This window comes from Grampus griseus (assembly GCF_964374135.1).
Source record: "Grampus griseus genome assembly, chromosome: 19".
NCBI lineage: Eukaryota > Metazoa > Chordata > Mammalia > Artiodactyla > Delphinidae > Grampus > Grampus griseus.
The window spans coordinates 57707734-57722557 of record NC_139013.1 but is presented as its reverse complement, the minus strand read 5'-3'; the positions used below and the strand labels follow the sequence as shown (position 1 = coordinate 57722557).

Here is a 14824-nt window from a genome sequence, read left to right as displayed (position 1 = left end):
GGCCTCTGTGTCTCTTCACGATGGCATCAGGCCCCGCAGGAGGCCCTGCACTCAGGCGATGCTCCTGAAACTCATGCTTCTTGAACATGTGCATACGTGCGCTGGGCCTATACTCGAGGCCCGAGACGCAAACGTCAGACGCGAGGAACTTAGCTGGCGGTCCAGTGGTTAAGAATCTGCCTTCCAACGCAGGGGACGTAGGTTCGATCCCTGGTCAGGGAACTAAGATCCCACATGCCGTGGAGTAACTAAACCGGCACGCTCTAGAGCTCACGCGCCACAACTAGAGAGCCTAGAGAGTCCGCACGCCACAACTCCTGAGGCTGCGTGCCCTGGAGCCTGCACACCAAAACTAGAGAGAAGCCTGCATGTTGCAAAGATGGGCCCACGTACTGCAGTGAAAGATCCCGCGTGCCGCAACAAAGATTCCGCGTGCTGCCACTAAGACCAGACGCAGCCAAATAAATTAATTAATTCATTTAAAATCCATACGTTAAAAGAAAAAAGAGACGCAAGCCGGAGGAGGGGAGGGGGCTCACCACCCACACCCCGCCCTCCTCCAGATGCAGCTTCATTCCCCACTTGTGGAACTTCTTCCCGCGCTGCCCTCTCGGTTCCAAGACTGAAGGCAAGTACTTTTAGATGAGCAGCTGGGCAAAGACAGCGCCTCTGACACCATGAGCGTGTTATCCTCAGACAACAGCGAGAGCCCTCTCCCACCCTCTCTGAGCCCTTCAGTTCAAAGTCATCCACCTGGGCCTCACAGAAAATCCTGCACAATCAAACCTGCTTCACTGAGAGGTGGCTGGCATATGCTCACTTGCACGTACGCTGGCGTCCACGTGTGATGCGCACCTGTGACACCATCGCCCCCACCGACGGAAGGGACATACCCACCCCCAGGAAGCTTGCTCCTGCCCCTTCCTCATCCGCCCAACCCACCCCCTCGGGAGCCACTGGTCTGCTTTCTGTCACTACAGATGCGATGGCGCTTTCTGGAATTCCCACGGGTGGAATTTGCCACGATTGCCCTCCCTCTGTCTCCAGCCCTGGGCCCTCGACTCGCCCTGTGCTTTCTTCCCATCTCACTCCTCCAGGCCTCAGGCTCTGTTCGCTGCCACTCCCCTGCTGGTCCAGACCTTCCATTCCAGACTGTCACTGTCTGTGACACTTTATCTCTTAGCCTACGTCACAGAAGAGGACAGTGGCACAGACCACCGCGGTGACCTTTTAGAGGTCTCGCTGGCCACAGACAGCCCTCGCTCCAATGCATCCATGTCACCGACTGGCTTTGCTCTCAAGACACAGTTACAATCACATCGTTCTCCAGGCTGTCGCCACGCCCGTGGGACCACAGCATATATTTGCATCTCCCGGCGACCCACCGCTGTCACCTGTGGCCTCCCGTGCCACTCTCTCTGCTGTGCTTTTGTTCAGTCTTTTTTTAAAAAAATATTTATTTATTTGACTGCGCCAAGCCTTAGCTGCGGCACGCGGGATCTTTAGTTGGGGCACGTGGGATCTAGCTCCCTGACTAGGGATTGAACCTGGGCCCCCTGCATTGGGAGTGCGGGGTCTTCACCGCTGGACCACCAGGGAAGTCCCCTTTGTTCAATTTTTAGAAGCCGTCTCACCTCCACAAGGAGGTTGCCAACCTCCCCCCTCACCCGAAACAGCACCTGCTGGAGGAGGACCCCAACGAAAGTTCGTGAACGATCAGAGGGGCACGCACAACGTAGCCAAGTTTAAAAGGACTCTGAAGGCTTCAGAACTTCCGTTCTGTGATTACTAGGAAGTTACACTCTTCCCTCAAGAGAGAGACAATGGAAGGTGATTTTGAAAGCCTGAAAGCATGAAGGCCGGGGTGACCTCCCACGAGTCTCCGCGCGGAGCGTGAACTGAGCTCTGTTTCTCCATTTCTGCTACCAACCCCACTAGTCTGTCATCCTCACCTTCCCAGGATGCCAGCAGGTCCTCTGCAGCTGGGTCATCTTGACACTCAATTCATCCTATAAGGAAGAGTCAGGGGTCCTTAGAGACATAACTACGAGAAGAGCCAGGCTCAGACACAGGAAGTGCTGTGCAGGAACAAGACCTCACAGAAAGGAGGGCCATCCACCTCCTTGCATCTGCGAGTGGACCAGGATGGGAGATGCACCAGGTACTTGGGGAAACTGGTGGGAGTTCTCCAAGTAAGTGGTAGAGGCTAGGGCTTCATTTTTTGACGCTTTAAATGACCACATGACCTGTATTCTTTTATGTGCATCAAACGTTCCTTAAGAAACAGGAAAACTTTTACCGAGAAACAATGGCTGTGGGGGAAAAAAAGTTATCAAGAAGAAAAGGGTAGGGCGGGCGTCCCCTGCAGTGATGACCGGGACATGGTCCAGCTGACAGCCCTCAGCCCTGGGCCAGTCCACCGAGATCCGTTTTCTCTAGATGGGGATGGCTGGTGAGCGTGGGCAGTTCCTGGATACTTACAAGGCAATGCAAAGCAGAGCACAGAATGTGATTTGGGACCGTTTTGCTTGAGAGCAGGGTCAGTGAGCCATGGCCAGGGGCCAGACCGAGCCCTCCCGACCTGTTTTGGACAGCCCAAGAGCTGGGGATGCTCATATCAAAGAAAAGCAAAAGACGTAGCAGGGACTTCCCTGGTGGTCCAGTGGCTAAGGCTCCGTGCTCCCAATGCAGGGGGCCCGGGTTCGATCCCTGGTCAGGGAACTAGATCCCGCATGTGTGCCGCAACTAAGAGTCCGCATGCCGCGACTAAGGAGCCCACGTGCTGCAACTAAGGAGCCCACGTGCCGCAACTAAGACCCAGCGCAGCCAAAACAATCAATAAATATTAAAAAAAAAGACATAGCAGCATTATTCACAATGGTCAAGAGGCGGAAGCAGCCCAGCATCCACGGATGGATGAATAAAGTGTGGTCCATCTGTACAACGGAACGTCGCTCAGCAATAAAAAGGAAGGAAACCGTGATGCTCGCCACACAGGTGAACCCTGAGGACACGATGCACAGTGAAATAAACTAGACACAAAAAGGCAGGTCCTATATGATTCCACTGACATGGGGACCTAAAGGAGCCAAAGTCAGAGTGACAGAAAGTAGATGGTGGCTGTGAGGGCCGGGGAGTCGGCGTTTATTGGGGACAGAGTCTCAGTTTAAGAGGGTGAGAACGTTCTGGAGGCGGACGGTGGTGATGCTGCACCGCAGTGTGAACGCTCTTAGAACTGAACACTCAAACCCGGTTAAAAGGGACGTTGTGTGTTATGTGTATTTTACCACTGTAAAAAAATACCAACAAAATCCAAAGAAGACGTTGTGGCCTGAAAATTCTCTGAGATGCACACCTCCGTGTCCGTGTCACTTGCTCGTTTTCTAGCGCTGCTCTGGATCTGCCACAGCAAAGGCAGGTCGTGGCGGCCGAGCTGGAAGAGGCAGGAAGCCAATGGTGTTTGCCACCCAGCCTTCTGCAGAAAAGCCTCGAGCCAGTGCCGGGACCCACGGAGACGGGCTCGCTGTGCGGGCGCAGGGTCAGAGTCTTGGGCCTTTAGAGGTCGTCGAGTTCAAGCCCTTTAAGATGAGAAGCCCCATGGGACTCCAGAAGGTGACGGAGAGGACAATGAGAAACGAGGCGCGCAGTGAAATCCGGGGCACTGGCCCTTCTCGCTCTGAATGGGTGCTGCCGCCGGGCTGCTGGCTTGGCCTGGAGGAGAGAGGAGCTTCCTCCTATGTTCTCCTGCTCAGTGGCTCCCACCGCCTCCACTGCCAGAACGTCCCCGACACCAGCGCCGCTCCGACCCCCCGGCTCCGCCCGCCCCCCCCGGACTCCTCTTCCGTCCGCTTGCCCTGGACCACACCGTCTGCATCGCCCACGTGTACCACCTCACAGTGGAGTCTCCCTGTACCTCACCACCTCTGCAATGTCACCTTCTCTGTAAGTAGCGAATCCCCCCCACCAAGGTAATCTCCCCCGGGACAGGAGACTCCCTCCCTTTCCATCTCCCACTGCCTCACTCCCTGGTGTTTCACACGTCCCCGGTTCCAGAGTAACCTCGCTGCTGAGGATCTCCAGAGTGGACTGAATTGAAACGAAAGGGCAATAAGGAAAGATCTACGTACAGACACATATCATCTTTTCAAGTCACCTCCCATCCACTAAGTCCCTTCAGGGAGCACTGCCCTGCTGTAGGAAACACGCTCTCTGCGGCTTCGAAAGTTACCCCCACGCTGGGTTGGCCTGACTGCAGGGCCTCTGTGCACTGTGTTATCTGTCTTTATTACTCACGGTGTGGTCCTCACCCAGCAGCTTCTGCCGTCGACACCTGGGGCGCTGGCTACACAGGCAGACTCCCAGACCTCCTGACTCAGAACCTGCACTGCAAGCACACTCCCTGGGTGACGGGTACGCATGCCAACGTTTGGGAAACGCCATCCCACATGCTCTCTCATCAACACTGAGAAATCCCCACAAATAAAAGGAAACCTGGGAATGCACATGAAACCGCAATGAGACACCAGCTCACACTTCACAGCCCTTGGGATGGCTACCACAGAAAAAGAACGAAAGAAAAGAACAAGGGTCAGCGGGGACACAGAGAAACGGGAAGCTCGTGACTGCTGGCGGGGATGTAAAATGGTGCAGGCGCGGGGAAAACAGTCTGGAGGTTCCTCAAAACATTAAACACAGAACTACCACATGAGCCAGCAATCCTACCACTGGGCAATTCTACCCAAAAGAACTGAAAGCAGGAACTTGAAGGGATGTTTGACACCCACGTTCACAGCAGCATTCCTCACAACAGCCAACAGGCAGAAGCACCACAGAAATCCACTGATGGATAAATGGATAAGCAATGGTCCGTCCGCACCACGGAATAGTATTACTCAGCCTTAAAAAGGAAGGAAATCCTGGCACTTGCTACCGCGTGGATGAACCCTGAGGACATTATGCTCAGTGACATAAGCCAGACACAGAGGGACAAATCCTATAGGATTCCACTTACACGAGGCCCCTGGAGTGGACACATTCAGACACAGAGAGTAGAAGGGTGGCTGCCAGGGGCTGGAGGAGGGGTGGGCAGTCAGCATTCAGTGGGGACAGAGTCTCAGTTTGGGAAGATCAGAGAGCTCTGGAGATGATGGTGGTGATGGCCGCACAGCAACGTGAGTGCCCTTATTGCCACTGAACTGCACACTTGAAAACGGTTAAGATGGTAAATTTTACGTTACGTATATTTCACCACATTAAAAAAAAATGCTTTGAAACAAGACAGGAAATCTGAGGACTATGGGAGATGCTCCAGGCTTCGCTGTTGCCCCTCGACCTTGACAATTCAAGCTGACTCCATTTTCCCTGCACCTACCACCACGCCTGTGAAACACGTTTGAATGGAGCAAATCAGAACGTGTGGACGTGGGTCTTAAAGTTTCTCCGTCTGGTTTCTCACCCTCACCATGACCCAACAGGCATTAACCCACACCTCTCTGACAAAAAAAAAAAAAAAAAAAAGAAATAAAAAGAAAATAGAGGCCCTATGATGAGTTTATCTTATACATGCATGTAGACTGACCATTCAGGAGACCTGGGGCTCACGGTGTCAGCCTGGGGGTCTACGTCCAGCCCTCCTTCAGGGGGCTTGTTTGTTCAAGGTTCCCCACTACATAGGGGAGCCTTTGCCCACATGCACACAGTCAGGCATTTATGCCTACATGTTCAACCGTGAACATGGTTTACACCATCGTAACACTGAGAACATTTAACTGTATGGGGGAGGAAGGACTGTGGTGGGGCTGGAAGAGAATTCCTCATTCCTACTTAGTGGTAATCAACAGACACCATCGAGAACGGAAATAAAGGAAAGAGAGAAAGAAAGAGGGAAAAGAAGCAGATTATTTAGAAACACAGAGAAATATAAGAGATTTAAAAGTGGCTGCCTTTGGTGAGCTGGAACCTGGGCGGGGGGCAGAGAAGGGGATCTGGTAATTCACTCTCTAAATCACGTCCATGTAGTACTGTCTACGTCTGTTCAAGATGCTATCTCAAACACCAGCACAGGCTGGCAGCTTAAACAACTACCACTGAGCTCTCACAGTTCTGGAGGCTGGAAGTCCAAGGTCGAGGTGCTGGCAGATTCAGTGTCTGGTGAGAGCCCCTTCCAGGTTCCCGGGTGGTGTCTTCCTGCTGTTTCCTCACCTGGAAGAAGGGGTGAGGGGTCCCTTTTATGAGGGCTCCATCCCCATGACCTCATCACCCCCAGAGGTCCCCCTCCTAACGCCATCACACTGGGGGGTTAGGTTTCAACATACGAATCTGGGGTGACATTCACTCTACGGTAAATACTTAAATTATAAACCATAAAACTGAAGTTACCCAGGTGATGTAGGGTGGAGCACCTAGCACAATACCTGGCGCAAAACAGATGTGTCATGAACGTCTGTGCTGCCCCTCACGTCACTACCACGGCAGAGCATAAATCACTGAGGTTCACGGGTGACCCTTCTTCTGTGGCTCAGAGAACACACCGCGACCACTGTCCAGAGGAATCCACCAGCAACTCTTCAAAAAGGTTTCAGTGGCTTTGCATGAAACCGAAAAGCGACTCCAAGAAAACCTTAAAATAACCACCATCAGAAACACAGCTGTAAACGGCAGTGAGATACCAGTTTTCACGCGTCAGGCAGAGGGGGAGCCGCCGTGCCGGGGAAGGTTCGGGCTCCCTTACTTTTGTGGCTGGGCTTCAATGATCAATGGAGCTTCCAGAGGGAGCTTGCCAAGAGCTATCAACGTTACTTTAGGCACATCCTGCCGGGCCCAGCAATGCCAATTCCAGGGATTCCTCCCACAGAAGACCTCACACTTGCACAAAAAAGCAGCTTGTGTCCAAACATTGGTAACAACCCGACTGTCAACCAACAGGGGACACGGTGGACAAGTTATGGCAAGTCTAGATCATCGGGGATGATCTCCAAGAAACACCGAAGGGGAAGAAAGCTATTTGCTGATACTTTCAGGAACGGAACTGGGGGAGCAGCCTCCAGAGTGGGAGAATTTATATCACATACTCCTATCTTCACTGACACCTGAATCATTTTAAAACTAAAAATAAATTTTTACAAAGGGAAGGGGGCAATTGGGAGTTACTGTGTAAGGAATAGAGTTCCAGTTTAAGAAAATGAGAACGTTCCGGAGGTGGAGGGTGGGGATGGTTGCCCAGCGATATAAAGATACTTAATGCCACAGAACTGCACGCTTAAAAGTGGTCAAAATGGTACATTTTACAGCAATAAAAGAGTCAATATAAATGTGGCAACCCATTTCAACCAGGAAAAAAGAATCCTTGCTTAAAATGGGAGCGGGGTTTGAAAGCACCTATCTCCGAAGGAGCTCCTCCCTTAGCAGCCCGCCACCCAGGAACTGGTCGCCCAGGGGGTGGGGAGTCTATGGGAACCCCGGGCGGCGGGGCCCGCGTCCTGCCGAGCTGAGTTCAGCTTTCACCTCGAGTCTTCCACCTCAGGGACCCGCGCGCTACCGGTAAGGCCGCCGCCACGCGCCTGCGCACACCCCGCGCCCGCGCAGAGCCGGCGCCTGCGCGGACACCGCGTTGGGACAGATCCCCGCGCCTGCGCAGAGCCGGAGCGCGGCCGCTGGCCAGCGGGGGCGGGCTCAGCTTCGGCAGTCCATCGTCCGATCCCGTTCATTGGCTGAGAAGTGGAGCGTGAACAGGGCCCGCCGCTGATTGGGCGGCACGCGAGCAGGTGGGGCGACGCGGACCAATCGTGGGGCTGGTTGCGGCGCGGGTCGGAAAGGCCTGCTGCCGGGAGCTGGGGTCGCGCTGTTTTTCGGCCATGGCCTCGGAGAAGCGGCTCGAGGTGGTGACCTGCACCGCGCCGGTCAACATCGCGGTCATCAAGTACTGTGAGTGGCGGGCCTCGGGACCCGGGATGTGGGGGCCCTGCGTACGGGGAAACTGAGGCTCGGAGGGGCCGGTTTGGGCGGTGGACCGGGTCCTCCGCCCGCGGCAGGTGGGCTGGGCCCTCGTCTGGATGAGATTGTGTGTCCGCGTGCAGGTGTGAGGACCCGCCGCGCCCTCCACCCGGCAGGGCAGTGCGATCGCGGAGCTGGGCACCACCTGCAGCCGGGACACCTGGGGGCACTGTCCTTACGGGACATCCGTCCCCGCGGGGCTAGACAGCGGGAGACACAGTCCATACAGGACGCGCGTCCCCGCGGGGGCTTGGCTCCCATGGTCACGCCCACTCTGCCACCTCGACCTGCTCTCCGTGTCTGTCTGGTTCTGGTCTCAGGAATGCTCTTGGGATTCGTTCTCCTTGCTCACTAGTTTCTGGAGAGTCGCCCGGGTGAATCTTGGAGTCAGTTCTTCTGTCCTGTTCCGTCCCCAGCGTAGAGGGGCCACAGTTTGCTTGGCCATATGCCCTTTCAAGGCAGCTGGGCTGTTTCCAGTTTGGGTCAATTTTGAATAAAGCTGCCGTAAACTTTTCTGTACAGGTTTTTGTGTGAACGTAAGTTTTCATTTTTCTGGATAAATGGCCCGGAGTACAGTTGCTGGGCCATAGGGTGGTTGCATGTTTGGTTTTTTAAAGAAACAAACTTTTCCTGCGTGGCTGTACCATTTTTCATCCCTACCAACAACATGTGATGTAGGTGTGATCCAGCTTTTCCGCATGCGGTGTTGTCACCAGCTGTTATTTTAGCCCTTCTAATGGGTGTGTGGTGACATCTCACCGTGGCTTTAGTTTGTGTCCTCCTGCCGCTCAGTGATGCTGAACGGGTCTCCCAGTGCTCATCTGCTTGCTCTCTGAGAGTCTTATGTGAAATGTCTCTTTAGGACTTTCGTCCACATTCTAACTGAATTGTCTGCTTCTTACCGTTGAGTTTTGAAAGTTCGCTTTGTATTTTAGATACTAATTCTTGCTGGATGTGTGCTTTGCAGATATTCTCTCCCACCGTGTAGCTTCTCTCTCCATCCTCCTAACAGGGTCTTTCAAAGGGCCCAGTGGGTCATCTTCTCCATCCTTGGTACCAAGTCAGAGACGTCTTTCCTAGTCCTATGTCCTGAAGACTGTTTATGTTTTTTCCCAGAAGTTTTAGGATTTTACGTTTTAAATCTAAGTCTGTGATTCATTCTGAGTGACTTTTTTGTCCAAGGTCTGAGATGTGGGGCTCAGCTCTGCTCAGTGGTGGATGTCCAGTGACCCAGCAGTCTTTTTGGAAGAGGCTGTGCCTCCTCCTCCGAGTAGCTGCCAGAAACCAGTTGGGTGTGTTTATGGGGGATCCTTCTGGACTTTCCTGTATTACCTAACACGATTCGTCTTTCTTGTGTCCCGTAACTGTCTGCCACCCCAAAGATCCTGCACAAAAGTGCAGCACCTGTGCCTAACAATGGATTTGAAATTTTGGACTTTCTGGAAGGTTTCCTGTGTTTGCTGTGATATGACAGGAGTGGAAGTGCTCAGCGGAAGTGGGGGGAATGCTGTCTCTAGGGGGTACGAACAGGGAGATTTGAAGAGTTTTCAGTAACTGGGGCTCCTGTTTGGGAGGAAAAGGCAAGGGCCTTATAATCAGAGCACTCAGCACGGCTATTTGTTGAATGAGTGAAAGAAGCAGTGAAGCAAGGGGTCCAGCACTGCTCTCGGGAGCTAAGTGAAGTGGGGGAGCAATCCAGGAGGGCTTCCTGAAGGTGGGGGCACAGCAGGAAGAGGACTTAGATTGTACAGTGAGAGAGCTGGGTCCCGGCAGCTGGGGAGCTGTGGGGTGGCAGTGGCGGTGGGGAGGGGTGGGGCGGGGTGGGGCGTTGGTGGGCGGGAGCAACAGTGCGCCCGTCTGCTGGGCTGGGACACTGACTGGCTTTGCCGTGGGCCATGTGTTCCAGGGGGAAAGCGAGACGAGGAGCTGATCCTGCCCATCAACTCCTCTCTGAGCGTCACGTTGCACCAGGATCAGGTGAGCCTGGGCCGGAGATACACACCGAAAAAATATTTACAAAACCTTTGTTTACAGATGGTGGCGGTAAATCCCCAGCCAACGAATGCTGCTCGACCCATCACCCGCTGTGAGGAGTGCTCAGCGCACAGGCATGCACATGCCTGGCCCCCTCCTAGGAGGTCCCTGCCCTGCATTCTCTGCCAGGAGATGGGAGTATGGGCCGTGCCTTGGGTAGTAGACGCCCATGGGGTGTTCCCACTGCCTGAGCCCGGCCCGCCTTGGCCTTCACCTCCAGCAAAGCCACTGCCCTGAGTGGGCGCCCAGGAGGGACCAGGGCCGGAAAGGCCCCTGCAGAGAGGGGTGCTTGGCCGATGCCCGCCACCCAGGAGGCCCTGCACTTTCTTTCCCAGTTAAAAACCACCACAACAGCCGCCATCAGCAGGGACTTCACAGAGGACCGGATTTGGCTAAATGGCCGGGAAGAGGACGTGGGGCAGCCGCGCCTCCAGGCCTGCCTGAGGGAGAGTGAGTGGGGGCCCCGGGGATGCTGGGGTCAGGCCAGGCCCGCTCCTTCCCCTGTGCCCCTTCCTCGTGCTGGGCGGGTCCGAGTGCACAGAAGGCGCTGCCACCGCCACCCCCCACCCCACCCCCCGTACCTCCCCCACGCCCCAGGGGCCGCGGACGCCCGTCAGCACAGCTGGGTCTGGGCCTGGGGTCTCCCGAGAAGGAGGTCTGCATGTGGAGCTCAGACAGAGGCCGGTCCCCACCATGCTTACCCATGGCGCTGTCTTCTGTCCCTGCAGTCCGTCGCCTGGCCCGCAAGCGGAGGAGCGACGGCCACGAGGACCCGCTGCCCCTCAGCCTCAGCTACAAGGTGCACGTGGCTTCGGTGAACAACTTCCCCACGGCCGCGGGCCTGGCCTCCTCAGCGGCAGGCTACGCCTGCCTAGGTGGGTGCCCGGGATGGGTCCCAGTGCTGTGCCCCAGGCATAGGGCCGTGGCCTCGGCTGTGCAATATGTCTGAATGCTGAGCTCTGTGTATAGGACCCTGTGCGTGACAGAACGCCCCTCAGACTGGCTTAAACTAAGTGGGGATGGTTTCTTGGCTTACGTAGCAGAATCCCAAGGGCTGTGGCCAGCTCCAGGCTCTCAGACGGCCTACTGGGAACCCATCTCTCCCTCTGAATCTCTGCTCTGCCCTCCTCTCTGTTGGCTCACTCTCCAGCAGGGACCCCCACCCCCAAGCTGGGGGCAAAGGCACTTACCACAGAGGTGGGCAGCTGAGTCACGTCCTCCATGTAGCCTAAGACCAGTGAGCCAGGCTGCATCGGGGGCAGACGGCCTGCCTCGTGGACCCCCAGGTCCGCATCCTGGCATCAGACCCTTGACCAGTTCCGGCCCTGTGCCCAGCGCTGCCAGCAGCCCCAGGCGTGCATGCACACTTTTTGCCCTCTGTGCTTGGGCCCTGCCTCGATCAGCACCCCTCAGAGCTTTTCAGAGAAGCTTTCTCTGGCCCCTCGGCACACAGGCCTCCCAGTCCCCAGGGGGCTTCCCCTCCCGCCAGAGCCCCCTGCGGAGGCTGAGTGCGTGAGCACATGGGTGCTGGATGCCAGCCGTGGAGCTGGGGGCCGAGCCTCCTTCCCCCAAGTGCCCCCCTCCCGTGGCACTGAGCACAGGCCGGCGCCCCTCCAGCCTGTCTGAGCCTCCCCGCCCCCATCACTGCCTGCAGCCTACGCCCTGGCCCGGGTCTATGGCGTGGAGAGTGACCTGTCGGAAGTGGCCCGCAGGGGCTCGGGCAGCGCCTGCCGCAGCCTGTACGGCGGCTTCGTGGAGTGGCAGATGGGGGAGCGGGCCGACGGGAAGGACAGCATCGCCCGTCAGGTGGCCCCCGAGTCACACTGGCCGGAACTCCGTGTCCTCATCCTCGTGGTGAGCTGGAGGGCCAAGCTGGGGGCGGGAGGGCCTCCGCAGCTCCCGGGGCCGTGGGCGTGGCGCAAACCTCCCTCCCTCGCCACAGGTGAGCACCGAGAAGAAGCCGACGGGCAGCACGGCGGGCATGCAGACCAGCGTGGAGACCAGCGCCCTGCTCAGGGTGAGGCCGCGGCCGGCTGGGCGGGTGGCTCCCGGGGCGCTTGGAAGCCGGGCCCCGTGGCTCTGCTCGGCTCACGGAGAGGCCGCCTGCCTTGCAGTTCCGGGCCGAGGCGCTGGTGCCGGCACGCATGGCCGAGATGACCCGCTGCGTCAGGGAGCGCGACTTCCAGGCCTTCGGCCAGTTGACCATGAAGGACAGCAACCAGTTCCACGCCACCTGCATGGACACCTTCCCGCCCATCTCCTACCTCAACGACACGTCCCGGCGCATCATTCAGCTGGCGCACTGCTTCAACGCGCACCACGGGCAGACCAAGGCAGGGGCGGGCGGGGCGCCCCGGGCCGCAAGCCCTCCTCCGGGGGCCGCATCTCCCTCTCGCTCTCGTTTTGGTTGCGCGGCCCCCCACCCTCGTCTCGAGCGGGTGGCCAGCAGGCACCGGGAGCTGGTCTGAGCCGGTCTGACCTCGTGGTTCCAGGTGGCGTACACGTTTGACGCGGGCGCCAACGCTGTGATCTTCACCCTGGACGACAGTGTGGCCGAGTTTGTGGCTGCCGTGAGGCACAGCTTCCCCCCCGAGTTGAACGGAGACAAGTGAGTTGTGGGTCCCCTCCTGGGAGGCCACGGCAGGCGGTGTGTCCCACGTGTGCCTCTGTGTGATCGCGGGCGCTACTCCCCTCGGTCCAGCCCCGGGGTGCGCACGTGCCGCCCGCATCTCCTGTGACGGCGGGGCGTCTGGATTTCTTCCTCGCCGCTGTTTAAGGGACCCAGTTCTCAGTGAGGGGACGCCTGCCCGCGAGGGGCACGGGAAGTGTGGGTGGGGCCCTTTGATCTGCCACCCAGGGGGGGCGGTGCCACTTCTGGTGGGAAGAGCCGGGTGCTACCTTCCACGCCACGTGGGACCGGCCCCACGACCGAGGACTCGTCGCCCTGGTCACCCTGGGGGTGGTTTGTAGGTTTAACACCAACCCGAGCGTCAGCTGAGGCCTTTGCTTCTCAAGCTGTGTCCCCCAACGGGCGCAGCAGCAGCCGTGGGCCAGGGTGAGAGGCGGCAGCAAAGCCTCGTGGAGCTTTCCCGAAACCCTCCCCTCAGCGACGGCGCCAGGCCCTCGGCCTTCCCGCGCGGCGTCTGTGTGCCTGGTCAGTGCTCGTGACGTCAGGCACCATTTAACCGCTCTGCGGTGTACAGCCCGGGGCATTAAGAACGTGCTGGGCACCCTCGTCCGTCAGCCCCAGAGGCCCCGACTCCGTCGGTAGTCACGACCCCCCCGCCCCCGGCCGCCGCTTCGTGTTCCGTCCCGGATCTGCCTGTTCTGCACATGCCCCATCCCTGCCCTCCCCGTCCAGTCCTGCCTTGTCTCCTAGGTTTCTGAAGGGGCTGCCCGTGGAGCCTGTCCCGCTCTCGGATGAGCTTAAGGCTGCGCTGGGTACGGACCCCATCCCCGGCGGCATCAAATACATCATTGCCACTCAGGTGAGTCCTGGCCGCGCACCGCACGTGCCCTGCGGGCTCAGCCCCAGGCTGAGGGGAGGGGAGGGTGGGTCTGGAATGTGGGGACCCCCAGAACAGATCAGGGGCCCTACTCGGGTGGCAGGGCCGGGCTTTCCGCCACATCCATCCAATTCCCAGACCTGTGACCTGTGCACCCAGGCCTTGGCCTCTGCCGTCCACCCCAGGTCTGCCCGGAGGGGCCGAGGCTGTGCTGGAGGATTGGGCCCTGGGCCCGGCGTCACCAACAGGGTGTTATCTGACTGGCACTTCCTGGAAGGGAGTCGCTCCCTGTCACCTGCCCTGATGTTGATTCCTCACCCCCCTAGGTGGGACCCGGGCCTCAAGTCCTGGATGACCCTGGCGCTCACCTCCTGGGTCCCGATGGTCTGCCGAAGGCAGCCGCCTGACCGCCTCCTCGACGGAGCCCTGGCCACCGCTGGGAGAAGAGGCCGCTTTGCTGGGACTGGGAACCGGGTGTGGCGGCTGCCCGGCCGTGCTTGTTGGGATTTGTGCGTGGCCGCCTGGCTCTGGGCTGTGGCCGAGTTGGACAGTGGGACGACGCCTGCAGGTGCCCAGGCGGTCAGGAGCGGGGCCGCCAGGTGCCTCACCTTTCCCCGACCTGCGCCCAGCACCTTGCTGAGATGGGAGCCTGGTTCCGGATCCAAGCACTGGGGGACCGAGCCGGCCAGTGGGAAGCTGCCGGTGCATCGCCAATAAAGGGCTCTGGCCCTGAACTCGGGGGTCACGCCCACTGCCCCCAACAGCAGCTTGACCACTGGAGATGACGGCGTGTCAGGGGTCCCCCCTCGGAGCTGGAGCACGGGCCACCGCACAGGGTGCGACCTCAGGACACCCCTGTGAAGTGCTCCGCCTGGCCCTGAGCCCAGGCCCCCGAGTGGGTACAGGGTGTCTTCACAGAAAGACCAGTGTTGTGTCTGTGGGGACCGGGGAGCAGCGCCAAGGCCGCAGTAAAGGCAGTTTGACGAGCATGCTTTCTCCTGGTCCAGGCAGAGCTCACCGAGGGGGCTGGGAGGGCGCGGCGGGAGATGGGGCTGGGGACTCGACTTCTGCCCCCAGCTCGCCCTCTGTTGCCCAGCCACATAATAGGCTGCTCAGCTGACCCTGCCCCATGGCCATGGCCACCACCGTGGTGGACGTGGTCACTCAGGCTGACGGGCTGGGGACGCGGTTTGGGCCTGGTTCTAAGCTCCGTCCAGGAAGGGAGGTGGGAAGCGGCTTTGCGGGCAGGAGCCCCTACTCAGCCCGAAGCTGTGGGTCTGCGACGAGAGCCC

At 58.2% G+C, this 14824-nt stretch overlaps 1 protein-coding gene and 1 long non-coding RNA gene across 3 annotated transcripts; one reads left to right on the top strand and one right to left on the bottom strand.

Moving 5' to 3' along the window:
* Positions 1–5296: 5296 nt before the first annotated feature.
* Positions 5297–7592, bottom strand: LOC309837482. 2 transcript variants are annotated; one of them, XR_014298257.1, is made up of 3 exons: positions 7504–7592; positions 6414–6619; positions 5297–6201 (listed from the first exon to the last, which is right to left on the bottom strand). It is a non-coding gene; the product is annotated as an uncharacterized lncRNA (long non-coding RNA). The 2 variants fall into 2 exon arrangements; XR_014298258.1 differs by lacking the exon at positions 7504–7592 and adding an exon at positions 6731–6883.
* Positions 7593–7809: 217 nt separating this feature from the next.
* On the top strand, positions 7810–14511 carry MVD (mevalonate diphosphate decarboxylase). The gene is made up of 10 exons (XM_082677533.1): positions 7810–7923; positions 9899–9969; positions 10362–10476; positions 10755–10901; positions 11681–11880; positions 11969–12043; positions 12141–12359; positions 12519–12634; positions 13406–13514; positions 13859–14511. Exons 1-10 carry the CDS (start codon positions 7854–7856, stop codon positions 13937–13939), a joined length of 1203 nt encoding a protein of 400 aa, XP_082533659.1. The 5' UTR covers positions 7810–7853; the 3' UTR covers positions 13940–14511.
* Positions 14512–14824: the final 313 nt, after the last annotated feature.

Coding starts and splice junctions, on each gene's coding strand:
- MVD (XM_082677533.1), top strand. CDS start 7,854: ATGGCCTCGGAGAAGCGGCTCGAGGTGGTGACCTGCACCGCGCCGGTC. Junction 7,924..9,898: donor CATCGCGGTCATCAAGTACT/GTGAGTGGCGGG, acceptor CATGTGTTCCAG/GGGGAAAGCGAGACGAGGAG. Junction 12,635..13,405: donor CCCGAGTTGAACGGAGACAA/GTGAGTTGTGGG, acceptor CTTGTCTCCTAG/GTTTCTGAAGGGGCTGCCCG.